Source organism: Schistocerca gregaria, chromosome 2 (assembly GCF_023897955.1).
Source record: "Schistocerca gregaria isolate iqSchGreg1 chromosome 2, iqSchGreg1.2, whole genome shotgun sequence".
Taxonomy (NCBI): domain Eukaryota; kingdom Metazoa; phylum Arthropoda; class Insecta; order Orthoptera; family Acrididae; genus Schistocerca; species Schistocerca gregaria.
The window spans coordinates 762,571,645-762,594,027 of NC_064921.1; the positions used below are offsets into that span (position 1 = coordinate 762,571,645).

Genomic DNA, 22,383 nt, shown 5'->3' on the forward strand with positions numbered 1-22,383 from the left:
TGCTCCTCCTGGTGGCTCGTCCGCGGTGGACGGGCGAAACGGGCTGCAATCCCCCCGTGTCGTCGGTTCACCCGGTTGTGCGGCGGATGCACAGGGCCTAGGCCCCGCACGATCTCGACGACGGCCCTCTGATGTGGTCAGCACTGGCGGCGAGCGAGTCTGCCGCGATGTCTGCTAATCCTGAGTCGATGACTGACAGCGTCAGCAGAGAGGACCATAGCTGGCACTGTCCTCTCACGTCTGCTGCTGGATGGGCCGCCCTTACTGCAACGTCTCCTTCATAAAGATTAACATCTCGATCATCGAGCTGAGCGCTATGCAGCGACTCAGTACACATCTAATTGCAAGTCTAACTGCGAGTCCCCTGTTGCTATCAAAGCTGGCGTATTTAAAGGAAGCACGAGCGACGTCCTGACTTCATGCTCGTTTGTAATAAACGCATTCGTTCCACTTATACTGCTGATTCGTCTGTCGTACTCGCCACTTAGGTGTTCTTGCGACAGAGTTACGTGTTGTTACGGCAGACTTACGTGAAGTTGTGAAATGCAGTACAGCTGACGCTATACCTCTGTCTTACACTCTACGAAAGTCTCCGTCGAACACAAACCCGCGTGCTGAGCAATTCTCTCTCGCCTGTTGTGTGTAACCAGGTCACTGCCCCTGCGTGACGACACATTCCTATACATGTGCAATACTCTTACCTCTTGGCTAACCTACTGCCTCTGACTCCCGGCATAGGCAACGAAACTTCGACAATATTCCACTTTTCCAATTCTTTACTATTCCGCGCCACTACACATCCACGAAAAACGAGCATAATGGATGAAAGTACACTATCCCACAACGCAAGTTTACACTCCGTGGAAGCTGACATTTCACCTGACGAAGCCAAAGGGGACTGTCAACAGACCATTAATGCACATATTGGCGGTTTATCAGGTCGTGATTGGTAAATATGGCTAATCACTAAACAAGATAAACGATGCATTTGGAGTATCCTGTCTTAATGCACATGTGCAGAAAGTGACATGAGTCTCATAATCGTTTCCATGCAGTGACAGTGAGAGGTATCACAGGGACAGAACCTATGTCGGTGAAGAATGCGCAGGACTTTTGCTCGACTCATGTCACTTCCTAGTGCGATTGCGCGGGAGTGCAACAATAGCAAGAACAATAACTCCCCCCTCTTGCGTCATCATTTGTTTCCTTCCGTTGCCTAAGTGTTAAACCATCATTTTCACGTAACTCGTTGCAGAGATTAATAAATAACTGCTGAGACGGTTGACGTCTAGTGGGACATCTTGCCCTATACACCCTACAAGAATGAACTACATTCTTGCAAACATTCATCATGTGCTATGAACATGTCGGTTTCTTCGGCATTGGTAAATTCGATGGTCCATTCACGACCTGCTGCTTGGAATGTCACGCACTAACTGACTAGCAAGTCGCGATGTACTCAAGACACCTTATTAAGTACAATGCAGGCAAATATAACAACGTCTTACCTAACAACTACACAGGCTGAATGACACAAACAAGTGGTGGTGTGGAAATTTTTCATAATACGTTATCTCATAAGCAACTCCCACTAGAATCCTGCAACAAACACCAGTGACATTCTAATTTACCCTACGTTTAGTTTGCTAATGTCAACAGGCATTGTTCCATTTAAAAAGTGTAAGTTTACACAAAAAATTCGTTCTCCAAGTATTATTTCAATCTGTTTATTGGTTAACAATACGACCCCCTGACTACCAAACCAGTCTGTGAAAACCAAATATTAATAGCGCTTTCCATTTCTTCAATATTTGCGGTGCAACAATTAGGTGATCCACCTTGTATATTTTAATCTGTAGTATGTCACTACGTTTCATTTTGATGATTCGCAAACATTTAGAAAACGTTCGCTCACTTTCACATGTATACCACTACACACAGATAGTTGGGGTGCACCTATTCTATCTCAGTGGAAGGGGGTAGGGATAACCAGATGGCAATAGGAGTGAAATCCGGCTACTCCTTAAACTAACCATGCCAAACCCGTTAATAACCATGCCTACCCCGCACTGACGCGAGACAAACGTACAAGAAAAAGGAATTGTATCGGACGCGGCCTGAGTAGTCATGTCTGAAGGTCACAAAGGAAAAAAATGAAAAGAAAAAAAAAGAACTCACTTGAAGCTAACACGCAGCCCCTCACGGCGCTATTGTTGTATAGTTTAGTCTGCAGTGATGTCGACGCTTCAGAGGAAACGTTCTGATATGTGAAACTGTGTGCCTGGCTAACACCTTCACATTTTACAGGAATCGTTATTACCAACCGAAAACAACGCGGACGCTTCTCGGGTTCGCTTAGAGCTCTCCTGGTATTCTACAGATCCCAACTTCGATAAAACGGAACGACGGCAGACTAGAGTTTAGCGTCCCGTCGACATCGAGGTCATTAGAGGCGGAGCACAAGCTCGGGAAGTTTCAGAGGCGTTGAAGAAACTCGGATGTGCCCTTCAAAAGAACCATACCTTCATTTGCCTGGTGCTATTTAGGGAAATTACGGAAAACCTATATCTGAATGATCGGACCTGGATGTGAACCGTCTCCCTTCCGATTGCGAGTTCAGTGTGCTAAGCACTGCGCCACCTCACTCGATTCAAGCTTTGAGTCGAGCCAATGGTGGTGCCCGAATGGCTCAGATGGCAATAAAGTTGCAAAGATGCATTTGCCACAACTGCTTTCATAGCTCTGGATGGGTTCCCCAGCATAGATGTGATTGTGTCTCAGTGGTGCAACTCCAGTCTACAGATCAGAGGTCTGTAAGTGAGTTGGTGCTGATGGAACGTTTTACGTTCCCTTCTATACTGCTAAGGGGCACACATGCCTAAGCGGTGTACTTCTTAAGAAAAATGACAATAAAAGACAGGACATACGGAAGAACCGCGCAGGCTGTTTCTAACATACACTGATTCAAAGAAACTGGTACACCTGACTAATATCGTGTGGGGTCCCGCGAGCACGCAGACGTCCCCAACACGACGTGGCATGGATTCGACTAATGTCTGAAGTAGAGCTGGAGGAAACTGACACCATGAATCGCGCAGGGCTGTCCATAAATTCTGGACGTGAGGGTTGTCGCATTGTCCTGCTGGAACTGCCCAGGTCCAGCGGAATACACAAGGGACATGAATGGATGCAGGTGATTAAGATAGGTTGTTTACGTATGTGTCACCTGTCAGAGTCGTATCTAGACGTATCAAGAGCCGCACATCAGTCCAACTGCACAGGTCCCACACTATTAGAGAGCCTCCACCAGCTTGCACAATTCCCTTCTGACATGCAGGATCCTTGGATTCTTGAGGTTGTCTCCATACACGTACACGTACAGCCGCTCGATACAATTTCAAACGAGACTCGTCCGACTAGGCAACATGTTTCCATTCATCAAGAGTCCAATGCCGGTGTTGACGAGTCCAGGCGAGGCGTAAAGCTTTGTGTCATGTAGCCATCAAGGGTACACGAGTGGTTCTTCGGTTCCGAAAGCCCATATGGTGTTCCGTTGAATGGTTCGCACGCTGACACTTGCTGTTGGCCTGCCACTGAAATCTGCAGCAATTTGAGGAAGGGTTGCACTTCGTCAGTCGTCGTTGGTTCCGTTCTTACAGGATCTTTTTCCGGCCACAGCGATGTCGGAAATTTGATGTTTTACCGGATTCCTGATATTCGCGGTACACTTGTGAAATGGTCGTACTTGAAAATCCCCATTTCATCGCTACCTCATTCTGGGTCCCATCGCTCGTGCGCCGACTATAACACCACGTTCAAACTCACTTCAGTCTTGATACGCTGCCATTGTAGCAGCAGTAACCGATCTAACAACTGCGCCAAATACTAGTTGTCTTATATAGGCGTTGCCGACCGCAGCGCCGTATTCTGCCTGTTTGCATATCTCTGTATTTGAATACGCATGCCTGTAGCAATATCTTTGGCTCTTCTGTGTATTAATCTGAAAGATAACTACAACAGTAAAATTCATTGCAGTAATACCTTTTAATCAAGGAGGACCCCCGCTCGGGGCGCAGACTGGATCGGGAGGACAATGAATGGCTTACAGTCTGGCGGGGCGGGAAAATCCGCTTCAACGGCGCGCTTGACGGCAAAAGGGTGCCGAAACGGCTTGGGATAGAATAGTCCGCCTGATGCTGCTAGCGCGCACCGCGCTTCACAGTACTGTTTGCGCTAAACTGCGAGCAGTAAATTGCTGATACCGGGAGGAGGAACCGGGCGTCCAGCAACAGGCTTTGTGTATCCTTAGGAGAGGTGGTGGCGTGAGGTTACCTATCGTCGGACTTTGCGCCAATGTCCTGGACTAAACTCCAAACCTCTCCGCAGTGTCTCAGGAAATGAGGATGTGTGACATTGTTGGTGGTGAATCGTGTGTCGGATGGAGACGTAAATATGAAACTTCCTGGCAGATTAAAACTGTGTGCCCGACCGAGACTCGAACTCGGGACCTTTGCCTCTCGCGGGCAAGTGCTCTACCATCTGAGCTACCGAAGCACGACTCACGCCCGGTACTCACAGCTTTACTTCAGCCAGTATCTCGTCTCCTACCTTCCAAACTTTACAGAAGCTCGCCTGCGAACCTTGCAGAACTAGCACTCCTGAAAGAAAAGATACTGCGGAGACATGGCTTAGCTACAGCCTGGGGGATATTTCCAGAATGAGGTTTTCACTCTGCAGCGGAGTGTGCGCTGATATGAAAACAGCACGTTCCATGTTGTATCACCATACAGCGAGACCTTCAAAGGTGGTGGTCCAGATTTCTGTACACACCGGTACCTCTAATACCCAGTAGCACGGCCTCTTGCATTGATACATGCCTGTATTCATATCATACTATCCAAAAGTTCATCAAAGCACTGTTGGCCCACATTGTCCCACTCCTCAACGGCGACTCGTCGTAGATCCCTCAGAGTGGTTGATGGGTCACGTCGTCCATATACAGCCCTTTTCAATCTATCTCAGGCATGTTCGATAGGTTTCATGTCTGGAGAACATGCTGGCCTTTCTAGTCGAGCGATGTCGTTATCCTGAAGGAATACATTAACAAGATGTGCACGATGGGGGCGCGAATTGTCGTCCATGAAGACGCATGCCTCGCTAATATGTTGCTGATACGTTTGCACTATCGGACGGAGGATGGCATTCGCGTATCGTACAGCCGTTATGGCACCTTCCATGACAACTAGCGGCGTACGTCGGCCCCACATACTGCCACCCCAAAATAGCAGGGAACCTCCACCTTGCAGCTCTCGCTGGACAGTGTGTCTAAGGCGTCCAGACTGACCGGATTGCCTCCAAACACGTCTCCGACAAGTGTCTGGTTGAAGGCATGTGCGACACTGATCGGTGAAAATGTGATGCCAATCCTGAGTGGTCCATTCGGCAGGTTGTTGGGCCCAACTGTAACGCGGTGCATGGTGTAGTGGTTGCAAAGATGGATCTCGCCATGGATGTCGGGAGTCAAGTTGCGTATCATGCAGCTTATTGCGCACAGTTTTAAGTCGTAACACGACGTCCTGTGGCTGCACTAAAAGCATTATTCAATATGGCGGCGTTGCTCTCAGGGTTCCCACGAGCCATAATACGAAGGTAGTGGTCATACGCTGCAGTAGCAGCCCTTGGGCGGCCTGAGCGAGGCATGTCATCGACAGTTCCTGTCTCTCTCTATTTCGTCCATGTCCGAACAACATCGTTTTCGTTCACTCCGAGACGCCTGGACATTTCCCTTGTCGAGAGCGCTTCCTGGCCAAAGTAATAATGCAGACGGGATCGAACCGCGGTATTTAGCGTCTAGACATGGTTGAACTACAGACAACACGAGCCGTGTACCTCCTTCCTGGTGGAATGACTGGAACTGATCGGCTATCTGATCCTCTCCGTCTAATAGGCGCTGCTCATGCATGGTTGCTTACATCTTTGGGTGGGTTTAGTGACATCTCTGAACAGTCAAAGGGACTGTGTCTGTAATACAATATCCGCAGTCAACGTCTATCTTGAGGAGTTCTGGTAACATGCTGCTGCAAACGTTCTTTGGATGTGTGTGGTTAATGTTGTGTTGCGCTGTCAATTAGTTCTTTTATTGTTGCGAAATGAATAATGAAAGAATTTCAGGTTTATTGTAGAAACTATATACATCTCAGAAAAGGCATTTTAATGAGATATTTGTGTATATGAGATATATATGTCTGCATTTTACTGTCGTAGATGCATAGTAAGAAATATATACAGGGTGAAAAATTATTGAACTATATGAAATAAATACGTCACAACTTCTGAACGGTTTGCTTTAGGACATTCAGAATGAGCTGTTGGCCGCGGGGCATGATGGGAATCAGTATACGCTCGCGGACGAGCCTTGTTGTTATAGGCCCACTTCCATTTGAACGCGTTCGTCGATAAGCAAAATTGGCGCATTTGGGGACTGAAAATCCGAATTTCGCGCTCGACAAGTCTCTTCACCCTCAACGGGTGACTCTGTGGTGAGCAGCGACGGAATAATCGGTGCGACATTCCTTGATGGTACGGTGACTATCGAACGGTACATGAAGGTTTTGGAAGATGATTTGATTCCCATTATCCAAAGTGCCCATGATTTCCACAAGATGTGGTTCATGCAAGACGGAGTTCGATCACATCGAAGCAAGAGAGTGTTCGCTGTCCTGGAAGAGCACTTTGGGGACCGCTTTCTGGCTGTGGGGTACCCAGGCCATATTCTCCGTATCTGAACACATGCAACTCCTTTTTGAGGGGCTATGTTAAAGACGACGTGTACAGCAATAGCCCCAAAATCATTTCTCAGCTGAAAACAGCCATTTATGAGGTCATCGACAGCATCGATGCTCCGACACTTCAGCGAGTCGTGCAGAATTTCGCTCTTCGTCTGCGCTACATCATCGCCATTGATAGCTGGCATGTCGAACATGTTATAACCTAAATCCAAATACCTGTAGTGACGTTTACATGTTAAGTGTGTGGACGCCGTAGTTTGTAACTAATTTACGTTTTTTTCTTAAAATTCAGTAATTGTTACCCTTTATGTAGTGGATGGACTATATGAGGAAAATTTTGTTCACAAATTGGTTTCAGAAGCTGTATTCTCCACCGCAATGCGTCTCACGTTAATGCTAGTATTTAAAAAAAATGTATTTTTGGTAATTTATGTAATCAGTATTACAGTCTCACGTATTAGCGATTACAGAAATAGCTTTTAGAGATTATTTGGTTTCGTGACCGAAACTCCATATCCCTTAGTAGTTTCCGTTTTACGCCTCATGGGGTAATTACTCCCCAGGTAAGGGACTACTGCCCTAGACCGTGAGTCCTACTCGCACCTTCCTGCTTTTTGAGGACGATGAAGACTTGAGCAACTATTGTACTTTTAACACTTGCCTTAGGATGTGTTGATGTGTCTTGATACAATTACGTAGTTCTTCATACATGTCTCTCCGTCGTCCGTCACGGCTGAATGGCCACTTTTGCGGATTGACAAATCCCCGCATAATCTGGCGATCCAATACAGCTCCGTAGTCGTCATGTGGTGGATCTTCACCTAAATTAGATAGGCGTTCATTGAGGATTTTGAGCTGCGCAGCCACGTGAACCATGCTCGTGACGAAGAACATGTCCAGCCCGACGCTGATTATATTCCAGAAGAACATGCAGTAAACTTGCACCACGTAGATAGCAACATACAGAGGAAAAATATTCGTCACACTCTCGCGCAAGTTGACGAACGGCAGTAGGCGTTCCTCAGAACCGAAGGCCCGAAGAATGAGAGGCATGAAGAACCAAGTGGGGCCCAATATATTGAGGTACACGAGGGGGCCGAACGTTAGCCACAAGCCCTTCCGGTACGCGCCGGTGAAGATTGCCATCAGCTTAGCGTCATTCTCGCAGTACGGCCATTGCTCCCTGGCGACGTCCCGCAGGATCGAGACGAGCTCGCGGTAGCCCCGCACGTCACGGGAGAAGTAGATCAGCTTGATGTAGCCGCCGAGCAGCGTGAACGTGTTGACGTACGTGAGCATGATCTCGTCGACGTCGCCCCACAGGTCGTACGTGAGCCAGATGCCCATGGCGATGGTGGCGCTCTGGCAGAAGTAGATGGTGGCCGTGTAGAGCGGGAACAGCCGGCGCAGGCCGCTCCGCTCGCTCGGGGGCCACGCCCCGCCCAGCGTCAGCAACTTCACGTTGTGCCGCAGCACATCGTGTGCGCACACTCCTGTTGTCGGGCCACGTCCGCTCTTCAGTTCTGCCATTGGCGTGCTCTGCTCCCTACACAGAAAACGAAGTGTCACCGGATACAGATCTGTATTATCTGTGCAGTCAACATCAAGTCTACAGGAAGGGTAGTACACTACTGACCATTAGAACTGTTACACCGATAAGAAATGCAAATGATGAACGGGTATTCATTGGACAAATATATTATATTATAACTGACATGTGATTACATTTTCACGCAATTTGGGTGCATAGATCCTGAGAAATCAGTACCCAGAACAACCACCTCTGGCCATAATAACGGCCCTGATACGCCTTGGCATTGAGTCAAACATAGCTTGGATGGCGTGTACAGGTACAGCTTCCCATGGAGCGCGACCCATCCTAGGATGTCGCTCAAGTGTGTGGGACCTGTACCAAATAGCACTAACACGGGATACTGAGCGTATTCAAATGTGCGCAGTACGAAAGGTCATAGGTTTGTTTCACCCGTCAGACACTGTTACGGAGATGCTGAAGAAACTGGATTGGCAGACACCTGAAAAGAGACGTAAACTATCCCGAAAAAGTCGACTTATGACGTTTCAAGAATAGGCTTGAAATGAAGACTTTAGTAATGTACTGCAACCCGCTATGCATCATTCCCATAACGATCGTGAGGAGAAGATTACATTAGCTACAGCACGCATGGAGGCATATAAACATTCTTCCCGTGCTCCATCGTAAACGGAACCAGAAAAAGGCCTAGAAACTGACACAATGGGACATACCCTCCGCCATGCGCTTGGCAGTGGTTTGCAGAGTACAGAAATCGATATGGCGCGGATCCGTGGTTTGGCCCTGGTGGGTCACAGTGTGTTACTGCCTCCTCCTCCTCCTCCTCCTTGTGTCGCCACCACTTTCTAGCGTACCACCGTTGCTCACTATCTGAATGATTATAACAATAAACTGTCTTAACATAATAATTGTTTAGTTACAACAAGATACACTGTCAAGACACAGTAAATTAATGACATTATCTGCTGGTGGACATTGACTTAAATCAATGGAGAAAATTGAAAATTTGGGTCGGACTGAGATTCAAACACAGGTCTCCTGCTTACTAGGCAGATACGTTGATCACTGTACCATCCAGACACACAGATCATGACTACCCTAGCACGGCTTCCATCAGTCCCAAATTCTCACTGATGCAGTGCGCTGTTGCCCATTATCATCACTACGCGTGGCATTTCGCCGATTCCCGTAAGAATTCGAAGGTGGTGTGCATCTGCACTGAAGTGACCAACTGATCAGCCTCGCGTACAGTTATACAGAGTGAAGCGAAATTCGCGCACTCGGGCTTCGCAGCGCAACTTCTCACATGCCAGTGATAAATGTGTCTGTCACAAAATTTTGTCAGGCGAGTGCATTCGGCAGAAAAAGGACATTTAAGAGTGGCAATCTGGCAACACTGTAACCCCATGTATGGTATCTACCTCTGTCAGTGCATATTAATCGTGCTGTAGAGTTGGTGCAGTGGATAGAGTTTTGGGTTAGCATACAGGATGTCGTGGGCTCGATCCTGGGTTGAGGCGCATTGTTTTTATTTGCTAATTTCATTCTGACATTTCATACTGTAATATACGCCGTTTCTTAGGTCACATGTATCCTAAATTTACACCATTTTGTAACTCTGGACGTAACAAATACATGGTTGGACAAATAAGAAATAGACAGTTGAAACAAATGACCTGCCATAGAACAGAATAACTACAAAAACAATATCAATTTCAAGATGCTAAAGATGATAGTACAGTGCAATAACACATCTACTTGTTATTTATACTACATGTAATACGAACGCTCAGATGTCGCACATTAGCAACCAATGACAGTAATAATGTCCATATTAATGACCGCATGACCTTCACAACAGAATACGTTGTCCTCAGAACAACGGATGCTGAAAGAACTCCCCTGTATGTCCAAACATGGTGCAAGCCGCCGGATCATACAGCTCTGAACCCTTTGCAGCAAAACTGTGTCCACAATAACAAGAGCAGCACTCACAGGTGCTACCAGTTCTTCCACATTCGGTGGCGAAGTAGAGTACATGTGCTCCTTCAGCTGTCCCCACAGGAAGAAATCCAGGGGATTTAAGTCAGGTGAATGGGGTGGCCATATAACTGGACCTCCACGTCCGAGCCGTTTCCCTGGCAATGTTCAGTCCAAGTACTGTTGCACATTAATTCCACATGTACCATCATGTTGGAACAATATCCTGTGCCGAACATGTAGTGGAACATCTTCCAGCACATCAGACAGACAGTCTGAGAGAAATGCATGATACCTTCGTGCAGTCAGCCAGTCAGACAACATGTAGAGGCCCAAACACCTATCACCCAAAGTTCTGGCCTAAATGTTGATACCGAAGCGACATTGATATGCACGGTCGCAGCTGAGGTGCGGGTTAACCTCACACCAACTGTGGGCATTGTGCATATTGAAGACACCCTCACGAGTGAATGCTGCTTAATCTGACCATATTACGGTGTTCACGAAGTCATCGTTTGCTTCCTGTTGTTGTTGGAACCATTCACAGAATTGCATCCGCTGATGGCGATCTGCAGGATGCAGATGTTGCGTGAAAGCATAATAATACGGGTGCAGCGAATGCTCGTGCACCACGTTAACAGCTGTGCATTACAAGATACGGAACTGCCTTGCTACGCTACGTGTACTTCGCTGAGGGTGTATTCCCTCCACAATAGCTGCCTCAGTAGCTAGACTACAGCGAGTCCGTGGACGACCTCTGTCATGCGGTGGTGGAAGGAGAGCTGCAGACAACGAGCCACATTTTTGTCTGGATGGCTCGATGAGGATAACTAGCAGCATATTCACAAGCGGCAACACCGGCCCGGTTAACAGACGCACCAAGGACCAGATGTATATCCACACATTCATCGCTTGTGTATGCCATACGTCTGATACACAGGCTTAGAGGTTTACAACGAGAAAGTTCGACACCTGTACTCAAGCACATCGGATTCTCTCATGGGCACGTTACTCCGCTCGTAACTAGTCCCTGTTTGATGGACAGCACATACAGTATAAACATGCCATCCGTCCTGTACCTGTTCCACGTAATGCGCGTTACCCCTCTGACAGATATTGATCTGCATGTTTCATACCGACATCGCTGGTAGTGAAATGTTCGGTTTCCAATTACACTGTCTCCCTAATGGTAATAGACGTGATGTTTCCACAATCGCGTCCATTGGATGATAATAATAATAATAATAATAATAATGCATTGAGATATATACTAAACAGCATGCGATTATCATACTCAGTGTTGAAAGGCATGGGACCATGGTGATAACATAAACGAATAGTAACCGAGTTTGGACATTATTCGCAAAGCGCATTACTAGTCTTATTGGTAATGTAAGACCCTAATGATATTGATGGACCTGTACGAGGCAAGAATAACAGTTGCTACTAATCTCTGGGACCATTGGAGGAGGGTACAAAGAAAACGGGTTTCGCGTCTAGTAGATGTAACTGTGAAATCCATGACATGAAAAAACCTTCTTTCAAAGCTGACCAACCTTCCATTTCTGTGATTGAAGTATGTAAGTACAATTGTTTTCTATAGGACCCACTACAGTCGCTGTTGACGATTAACATGATAGGTATCGTACCACCTGGACTACATTTACCAAACAGAAAACAACCCATGATCGAACCATCGACCTCCTGCATACTAACCCAAGAAGTCTTCCCATTGTTACACAGCAGAGCTACTGTCCGCTGACAGAGGTGTTTACCATACGTGTGGTTACAGTACCAGATTGCCACTCTTTAATGTCCTTTTTCTACCGGGTGTAGTCTCCGGACGAAATTTTGTGAGAGACAGTTTTTTTATCACTGGTATGTGACGAGTTGCGCTGCAAAGCCCGAGTGCACAAATTTCGCTTCACCATATATATATGCGGTGACTGTTCTTTCAGACATCTCCTAAATAACACACACCACATATAAAATACAGTGTGTTCCATTTATATTGACCACCCCAAAAAAGAAATGTATCAAGCAAATGTTGTTTAGCTGCAAGGGGACCATTCACCAGCGTGACTGCCTTTCTGCTAGCTTCAGCGTCACGAACATATGATTGTAATAGCATCATCTTACTTTTATTCCCTTTTTGTTGAAGGCAAGCATAATGCTACTCAGACGCTCAGCGTAGAGAAATATCCCGACCACAACCCGCCTTCCCGACAAACGTTTCCTCGTTTTGTTGTGACGGTACTGGAAACAAGTAGTTTCAACCCAGCTCAACGCAACGGCCGTAGAACTCGCGCAGACGAACCGTGAGCTAAAGATGACTGATCGAACGAGTGGCATGCATCTCCCTTGTGTTTCCATTTCCTTGCTATGGATTCCAGCAGAGTGGACGAGTGGTTGCATACTGTGTGCTACTACGAGAGACTCAAAGTCAGTTTTGTGATAAATTTTGACGTCAAGCTCACGTGAATGGCACACTGTGATACGTTTTTGAACAGCTATTGAGGAGAGGAGGTGAATTAGCAAAAAAAAAAAAAAAAAAAATTGGGATGCTATTTGAAAAGATAAACAACATTATAACAAAGGCAATCACGCTCCTTAATATCGCCCTGGTACCTAAACATCATTTGCTTTATATATACTTCTTTATTTTGCTTCTAGCCAAAAAGTTATTTGGTGTGGTGTGGGTAAATGGCACACACTGAATATGTTTTAGCACAGGGTGTCCCATATAAAACTCCCTACGCCTCTCGTACCAGTTAATCATCTGTAGTCGAACTGCTTATGAAGTGACAACACTGTCTCGAAAGTTGGCTACACCGAATTTCATCAGAAACTTGAATGCAGTTGTATGTTACTGCGTCAGTTGTTGCAAGGAATTCATATTGCAAAGTTGTTACGGGAATGGGGCAGTTCGCATTAGAAGAGCGGACTGATATATTGGAGTGTTACATGAAGACAGGTTCCATCAAAGAACGTAAAGAATTGTTTCAAGCGAAATATCCTGATAGGAAACACCCCACAACCATTAATTTTTCAAGATCTGTACAATAAATTGAGGACTGTAGGAACCATTCAGATTGTACAGAAGATTAGGCGACCGACAATGAGGACCGCTGAAACTATAGACAGAATTTGCATGGACATTGCGAGAAATCCCCGCAAGTCGGTAAAGAGATTATGGCAGCAGGTTGAATGTCTCGCACGTCACGTCATTTAGTACTAAAAGATATGAAATTAAAAGCCTATGGTGTGAGCTGAAATTTGACGATCAGGAAAAGACAATTCATTACTTAACTGACTGTTAACATCACGTGCTAACGGTTACTCTGCCCTTCTGCTTTACTTCATGTCAGATAAGGCCTCGTTTCATTTACCAAGTTATGTAAAGTCTCGTAATTACAGATACTAGTAGCAGGACAACCCACACGTTCTACATGAAGAACCTCTTGACTCAGAGGTCAAACTGCTACACCAAGACGAAATGCAGATGATAAATGGGTATTGATTGGACGAATATATTATATTAGAACTGACATGTGATTAGATTTTCACGCAATTTGGGTGCATAGATCCTAAGAACCCAGAACAATCACTTCTGGCGGTAATAACGGCCTTGATACGCCTGGGCATTGAGTCAAACAGAGCTTGGATGGCGTGTACAGGTACAGTTGCCCATGCAGCTTCAACACGATACCACAGTTCATCAAGAGTAGTGACTGGTGTATTGGGGTCGGCCAGTTGCTCGGCCACCATTGACCAGACTTTTTCAGTTGGTGAGAGATCTGGAGAATGTGCTGGCCAGGGCAGCAGTCGAGCATTTTCTGTATCCAGAAAGGCCCGTACACGACCTGCAACAGGCAGTCGTTCATTATCCTGCTGAAGTGTGGGGTTTCACTGGGATCGAATGAAGGGTAGAGCCACGGGTCGTAACACATCTGAAATGTAACGTCCTCTGTTCAAAGTGCCGTCAATGTGAGCAAGAGGTGACCGAGACGTGTAACCAATGGCACCCCATACCATCATGCCGAGTGATACGCCGGTATGGCGATAACGAATACACGCTTTCAATGTGCGTTCACCGCGATGTCGCCAAACACGGATGCGACCATCACGATGCTGTAAACAGAACCTGGATTCATTCGAAAAAATGACGTTTTGCCATTCGTGCACCCAGGTTCGTCGTTGAGTACACGATCGCACGTGCTCCTGTCTGTGATGCAGCGTCAAGGGTAACCGCAGCCATGGTCTCCGAGCTGATAGTCCACGCTGCTGCAAACGTCATCGAAGTGTTCGTGCAGATGGTTGTTGTCTAGCAAACGTCCCCATCTGTTGAGTCAGCGATCGAGACGTGGCTGCACGATCCGTTACAGCCATGCGGATAAGATGCCTGTCATCTCGACTGCCAGTGATACCGAGGCCGTTGTGATTCAGCACAGCGTTCCGTATTACCCTCCTGAACCCACAGATTCCATATTCTGCTAACAGTCATTGGATCTCGACCAACGCGAGCAGCAATGTCGCGACACGATAAACTGCAATCGCGATGGGCTACAATCCGACCTATATCAAAGTCGGAAGCGTGATGGTACGCATTTCTTCTTCTTACACGAGGCATCACAACAATGTTTCACCAGGCAACGCCGGTCAGCAGCTGTTTGTGTATGAGAAATAGATTGGAAACTTTCCTCATGTCAGCACGTTGTAAGTGTCGCCGCCGGCGCCAACCTTGTGTGAATGCTCTGAAAAGCTAATCATTTACATATCACAGCATCTTCTTCCTGTCGGTTAAATTTCGCGTGTGTAGAACGTCATCTTCGTGGTGTAGCAATTTTAATGGCCAGTAGTGTAGGTGTTCGGCGTGCATTGCCCGGCATGTGCAATATTGGTTCTTAAACAATGCCAGATATCTAGAGATCTTTGGCTCTTTGTATGTACAATTAACAGATGCAGAGAAGCTGTATGCAGTATTCAAACAAGATGGAACAACCACTCACACATCCAACCAAAGTAAGTCCGTTTTCGTCAAGTGTTAAGACAGAATTGTCAGTAGAGACCTCTGGCTCCCAAGGTCCCTGGACTTAACATAGTGTGAATTTTTGTTTATGGGGCACTCTAAAAAGCAAAGTGTGTGCTGTCAATCCTCGCACAATAGACGATCGTGAAAGAAATTAGCAATATCACGCCTGCAGAATTACAGCGTATTGCTGGCAACGTCATCACATGAAGTCAGCGATGCGTGAATGCCCATGGGCACCAATTCCAGCATCTCTTATAAACAAGTAACTACATGTTTTTTTAACATTGCTATTATCTATCCTTTTTAGTTAATTCATTGTTAGTTGAATCTCGGGCGCGAGGAGTACCGGATTTTGTGTGGGACGCCCTCTGTTTTAACAATTTATTTATTTCAGTGCTGAGTAAATAGTTTCAGCATAATATCCAATAAATTGCCATTTAGAATAATATAGATTTTGAAATCATTCATCAAAAAATTTGGGAAGTACAGATGTCGTGCAATTAACTCAAGTACTACAGGGTGAACCGGAACTCCGCCAAGAAACTTTCAGGGGTTGTCCAGGGGTACCTTTTGTGTGATTTTAGTATAAGGAAGCGACTTTCTCCATCGGCACACTGCAGAGTAATGGATGTACTTATAATTTATTCGATTTGTTAAGCAATCTCCCCTGTTTTTTGTGAAAACAGTGAAACCCCTGTAACATGCCATCACAAAAACTTACAAGAAATAAACAGAGGAATGGATCAACTCAGTCGCTAACAGCCCTAACTTAACGACCGGGGGCAGAAGTGTTTGTGTAGAGTTGTCGGTAGTAGCAGACAAGCAACTCTGCGTGAAATAAATGCAGAAATCATTGTGGGGCGGACGACGAGCATATCCGTTAGGACAGTGAGGCGAAGTTTGGCGTTAATGGGCTACGGCAGCAGACAACCGTAGCCTAAGTTGTGCGAGCTGGTGGTGGCTCCACAATGTGTGGGTTATGTTTATTTGGAACGGAATGGGTCTTCTTGTGCAAGTGGACCGATCATTGAGTGGAAATGGTACCTGGAGGTCAGTTGCAGCCACTCATGGACTTCAAGTTCCCAAATAATGATGGGATTTTTATGGACGACAATGCGCCATGCTGCAATTGTTTGCGATTGGTTTGAAGAAAGTCTGGACAATACGAGTGAATAATTTGGGAGCACAGATTGCCCGACATGAATCCCATCGAACATTTAGGGGGCATAATCGAGAGGTCAGTTCGTGCACAAAATCTTGCACTGAAAAGAGTTTCACAATTATGGGCGACTATAGAGGCAACATGGCTTAATATTTCTGCAAAGGACTTCCAACGACTTGTTGAGTCCATGCCACGTCGGGCTGCTGCACTACGCCGTGCAGGAGGAGGTCCGACACGGTACAGGAGGTATCCCATGACTCAGTCTGTGCTGCTTTCGTCGCTGTCGGAGCAGCTCTACACAATGTAGCCATGCCGCCTTCTCCAGTGCGTTCAGTGAAAACATGCATATCGGCGAACTATTCACGAATAAACCTGTCCATACTGCAGAGCCGAATGGCACTGACAAGGGGAGGCCACGACGTTTGGAACGCGGATTTACTGCAGACTTCGTACACTCGCTGTACTCCACGAGGACAACAAAATGTGTTAGCAGTAGCGCATACTTTTCAAGCGTTATTGACAAAATCGCAAGATAATTTCGGTCGTCAAATATGTACCTGTGAGTGGCCATTTTTACCATGAAGCGCCGGCAGCCGAGTGGTTTGTGTTCAAGACATGTAATCGCTGGGTTGCTGGATCGAGTCCCGCTTGTCAGTTTTTTTATTTCTAACACAATCATTTTCTTTATATCTATATTACAATTGATGTAATGGAAAAAATACGTGTGATCGGATGAACTTTTATTAAATTTACAATGGTACTTGGCAGTCTACAAATTTTTATTGTCACAAATAATATAATATTCATAACTACCGACTAGTAAACTACCAAACGGATAAAGTGATACTGAAATTGTATGCTTGTCCGTGTCTTCAAAACTGTTTGTGTTTAATCGAAAGAGAACGAGAAATTGCTTCTCGGAAGACGCTATTAAAATACACTCGATCCTGCATAACCAATTATCAGCACCGAATTTTAAGGAAATACTGCGTTATGCATGGTTTGCCTCCAAACTATCGTCTGAAAGAGAGGTTTTTGAAAATGTTAACGAGGTTCGTTTCTCCACAGAAATCGTCAAAAGACCTTGCGTATGCGAAAACATAGCATTTATTCAATGGAGCTGGTGCCGTTTAACTTTATGTTTTCCATGTTTTTACGAAAAATACCATACTGCATCTAGTACTCGTAATGTCTAAAGCGACGACTAATTGTACGTCTTTCGATAGCCGTCTGTGCCGGTCAAAACTTGGAGGTAACAAGTCGTTTCGGGCTCCTTCCAGGTATAAGGGATTTCTCAAATCACGGACAAGCATACATTTTCAGTATGACTTTATGCATTTGGTCGTTTACTAGTCGATAGTTATGAATATTACATTATTTGTGATAATAAAAATTAGTAAACTGCCAAATAACAGTGTAAATTTAATAAAATTTCATCCGATTACACGTATTTTCCCCATTATATCAATTGTAATATAAATAATAAAGAAAAGACTGTGTTTAAAAAAAAGCGACGAACGGAGTTCGTTCCAGCGATCCAGCGGCTTGAACGCCAAATACTTAAAAAAAAAAAAAATGTTCTGTATTGTTCGTTGAATTTGTTCAGGGCGGGCGTCCGATGACACCCGTTCAATTTGTTCGATGATCCGTTCGCTCAGTTTTATGTTTTTTTATTATAAAGGGTGGCTAACGCTCTGAGCGAGCACGCTGAGCTTCTGCGCCGGCACCACTCAGCTGCAGCCGCTTCATGGTTAAAATGGCCACGCACAGATATAAATTTGACGACCGAAATTATCTTGCGATTTTCTCAGTAATGCTTGAGAAGTATGTGCTACTGCTTACACATTTTGTTGTCCTCCTGGAGTACTACGAGTGTACGAAGTTTGCAGTAAATCCGCGTTCCAAACGTCGTGGCCTCCCCTTGTGAGTGCCAGCCTGAAGCCGTTAAATAACGAGAGCATTGCCATTGCAAATAGCATGTGCACTTGGTGAATGGAACAAGTTCGTTTCCAAACAAGACGCAGAGTACATACCCTCGACTTTTACAATTCTGTGCAATATTTTCACTGCAATACGGATACAAAGCTCCTTGGGACAAGAAATCGAACGAAGGTTACCTGAACAACCTCTGAAAGTTTTTCTGTCGCGTTCTGGTTCATCCTATACACGGTGTTCGGAAATTCCCGTTACAAACTTCTAGGACTAGTAGAGGGGAGTCAATACATAATATTCTGAGTAGGAGCCCATGTCCGGAAACGTACCATTTCCGTTCTACGACGGTTTCAGTTCAGATGTTTGACTCATCCACTTCTGCTCGAAGAACAGAATTAGGCGTGATGCAGTCACAATGTTCTGGCCGATCAGTGTATAATTTAACACCCCACCTCCTCCATCCTTCTCTACCTCAAGCACACATTATTTGCCGTTTCTTCGGCTCTTAGCAAGACCTTTGAAAATGGATCTAAGTCTACTGAGTATTGAAACGGGTTTTTTTGGTACTAATTATGATTCGCTCTGCGTACAAATTTTTGACCAGAGACAGCATCTGGCTCCCCTCTCAGCTTGGCGCCCCAAGCGGTCTTTGTGTCGCTTGAGCCTTAAAGCGGCCCTGTGTAGATATAGAAATACTCGTCTCTGAGAACGAAGGAGTACACTACCAGAATTTAGAGACCTGTAGTACGCTCTTTACGTGTTCGTGCCGAACACGTTTGTGAGTGACGTGAAAAATTCACCGTTACAAAGTTGCTTCATCACAGATTTAAATGAAACCAAATCTCTTCTACGCTACTGGTGAACGTCTTTACTGAACGAAGTAAAACAGAATAACAATTAATGTTTTAGAAAATCAATATAGAAGAATTCATCAGTAACACAACAGTAAGTCCAATCAGATTCAACCACAAACACAATTCTGTGGCTTGATCAGATCCCTGCGTCTGCAAACATATGCAGTAGGGCAAACATGGCTAGGAACTGAATTGGGGATCCTGTTCACAGTTTTCCGCTGGTTTCCTGTGGACTACGGGTAAATGTCAGGACGTGAGCCATCCCAGCGCGAATATGAATTAGGTAATCCATCCGAGGTGGCGACCCGAGAACATTTGAAAGTAACTTCAAAGACAAGTTCGAAAAAATGGCTCAAATGGCTCTGAGCACTATGGAACTTAACATCCATGGTCATCAGTCCCCTAGAACTTAGAACTACTTAAACCTAACTAACCTAAGGACATCACACAACGCCCAATCATCACGAGGCAGAGAAAATCCATGGCCCGCCGGGAATCGAACCCGGGAACCCGGGCGTGGGAAGCGAGAACGCTACCGCACGACCACGAGATGCGGGCTCAAAGACAAGTGAGATAGAGAAGTTCCATGAGTGATGTTACGGTTCCTCAACACACGTATAAATGTTATTATAGCAATAGTTAAGATTTTTGTACGATGAAATATGCTGATCAAACATTATCTGTATATGTAATATACGTATGTTAGAAATATGTAGTGGATGCATGCATATAAGTTATTATGCTTTCAATTGGTTATTCAGTTAAATGTATTACTGCCACACACACTTCCCACATCTTTGGTTATTTGTTAAAGACGGAGACTTGGGGGAGTTGGAAAATAAGTTTCCCCTGTCAGCTGGGGTCAGAGCTGTGTGTGAAAGGAAAAAAAGAGAGAATGAGACATTAAAGATTAGACATATCTTTATTTTTCTACATAATTTGCAAGTACATTGAGACATTTGTCGTACCCCTTTATAAACTTCAAAAACCCTTCCAGGAAAATATCAGGGCGTTGCATACCGAAGAAGCGTTGAACGGCTTGTTTGACGTCAGCATTGCTGCCAAAGCGCCTTCCGCCGAGAGCCTTCTTCAAAGCAGGAAACAGATGGAAGTCACTTGGTGCGAGATCCGGACTGTAAGGCGGATGGTGTAGGCGCTCCCGACCAAGAGTAGCACTTTACCTGCAGACGGAGTGCTTTTGAACTTCTTTCGGACAGGTGATGACGGATGTTTCCACTCCATGGATGCGGCCCTCGTTTCGGGCGTGTAATGGTGGACTCCCGTTTCGTCCCCCGTCACAATCCGTAACAGAAGGTCATTGCCAGATTCATGGTAACGCTCGAGCTGTTCCAGGCTGAACGCCGTGCGTTGTTCCATGTATGTCGGGGTCAATTGGCGGGGTACCCATCGTGCTGCCACCTTCCTGTGTCGAATAATGTCGTGTATGATATTGTGAGCTCCCTCATGTCCAATTCCAAGTTCTGCCACTACTCCATCGATGGTGATACGCCGGTTCGCTTTAATCATGCCATCCACCTTCCTGCCATTTGCATCTGTAGTGGCCGTGAGGATCCGTCCAGGTCTCCGTATGTCCTGCACTTGCTGACTTCCATCACTGAATTGCTGGCACCATCTCCGCACCATTTGCCTCGATATCACACCTGACCCATATACCTCAACAATGCGGTTATGAATTTCTGCGCCTGATAACTCCATGTGCCCATTCATAGCGGATAACAGCTCTCACTTCCGCCTGTGACCACGACTCCAAAACGCACCTTCTCTCCATAGCTCGGGGAAAAGACTGAGCGGCTGGCCTCCGCTTATCACAGGCACTGCGACAGCGCCATCTGCTTGATCGCGGTCGACCTCTACCCAATGGTGTATCGGTGTCTTGCACGTGCGCGTTCACCTGCCGTCTCGTCTTTCGCCCATATTACACAACTCTGCCCAAAGTCGACAGGGAAACTTATTTTCCAACTCCCCCTCGTGTAAAAGTAAAACGATCGCTAAGAGTGAATTTGATTAATTTTTAGTCTATTGCATTTCTTCTCTTTTTATTGACAATTTGGTTATGAATGTTGGGACTGCCAAATTTATTTCGTTACAGAAACATTTAAGACGTATATAACGACTCCATCAATAATACTTCCTATGATTTATGTCGCCATTAGCATATCGTTATCATAACTTTAGCATCGTTTGCTGCATTCTTCTTGAACGTATTCTTAGTTCCACCGTAGCAAATTTCCTTGAGGTGCAAAAGTTTCTATCCAAAAATCAGCTCGTACGGTACTTCCCTTATCCTGTTGTCACGTGATATCCTGCGAACTGTGGATGAAGGGCAACAGGCGGATTACATATTCCTGGATTTGCGAAAAGTGTTTGACACAGTGCTCGGTGCTCCAGGACAGACCACCAACGAAGGTACAAGCATGCGGAAAAGGTAACCAGATACGCGAGTAGCTCGAAGACTTCTTAAATAATAGAGCCCAGTACGTTGTCCTCGACGGCGAGTATTCACCAGAGACAAGGGTATCACCAGGAGTGTCTCACGGGGTGTGGTGTGACCGCTATAATTCTCTATACATAGAGGTCCATGAAAAAGGTAGACATTCTTTGATGGTCAATACTAATGGACCAAAATGACATACCGTTGCAATCCTTGAGCGGGGGAAGGTTATTTTATGTTTTCAAAGTGTCCCCATTAGCAGCCAAATAACTTAGATGCCACTGAACTGTTGACAGAACTACGGTTGTCATTATTGCCGGTGCGACAGACGCACAGGGCGCCTCGATGGTTTCTCGCAGCTCGTTCAGTGTAGCTGGCTTGTGTTGATAAACTTCATTTTCAAGGCCCCGATAGCTAGAAGTCAAGAGCTGTAAGGTTTGGAGATTGTGGTGAGCAGCTCCTCTTTGACCTATTCATCGTCCAGGTAAATTTTCATCTAAGTGGCTCTAACATCTCTGTGTTAGTGAGGCGGAGCGCCATCTCGTTCTAGATAAAATCTTTTATTTCCAAACACCTCTCGGATGGAAGATAAAATCAATATTTGCAGCTTATGAATATACACCTCACCAGT

At 45.6% G+C, this 22,383-nt stretch overlaps 1 protein-coding gene across 1 annotated transcript in view; it reads right to left on the bottom strand.

Moving 5' to 3' along the window:
* The window catches only part of LOC126336453 (odorant receptor Or2-like), a 130,367-nt gene that overhangs the window by 92,113 nt on the left and 15,871 nt on the right, over positions 1 to 22,383 (bottom strand). The window contains exon 2 of the mRNA XM_050000162.1: positions 7,450 to 8,334. Within this exon, the coding sequence (XP_049856119.1) occupies positions 7,450 to 8,318 (869 nt within the window). The 5' untranslated portion in view covers positions 8,319 to 8,334. The remainder of the gene's footprint in view (positions 1 to 7,449; positions 8,335 to 22,383) is intronic.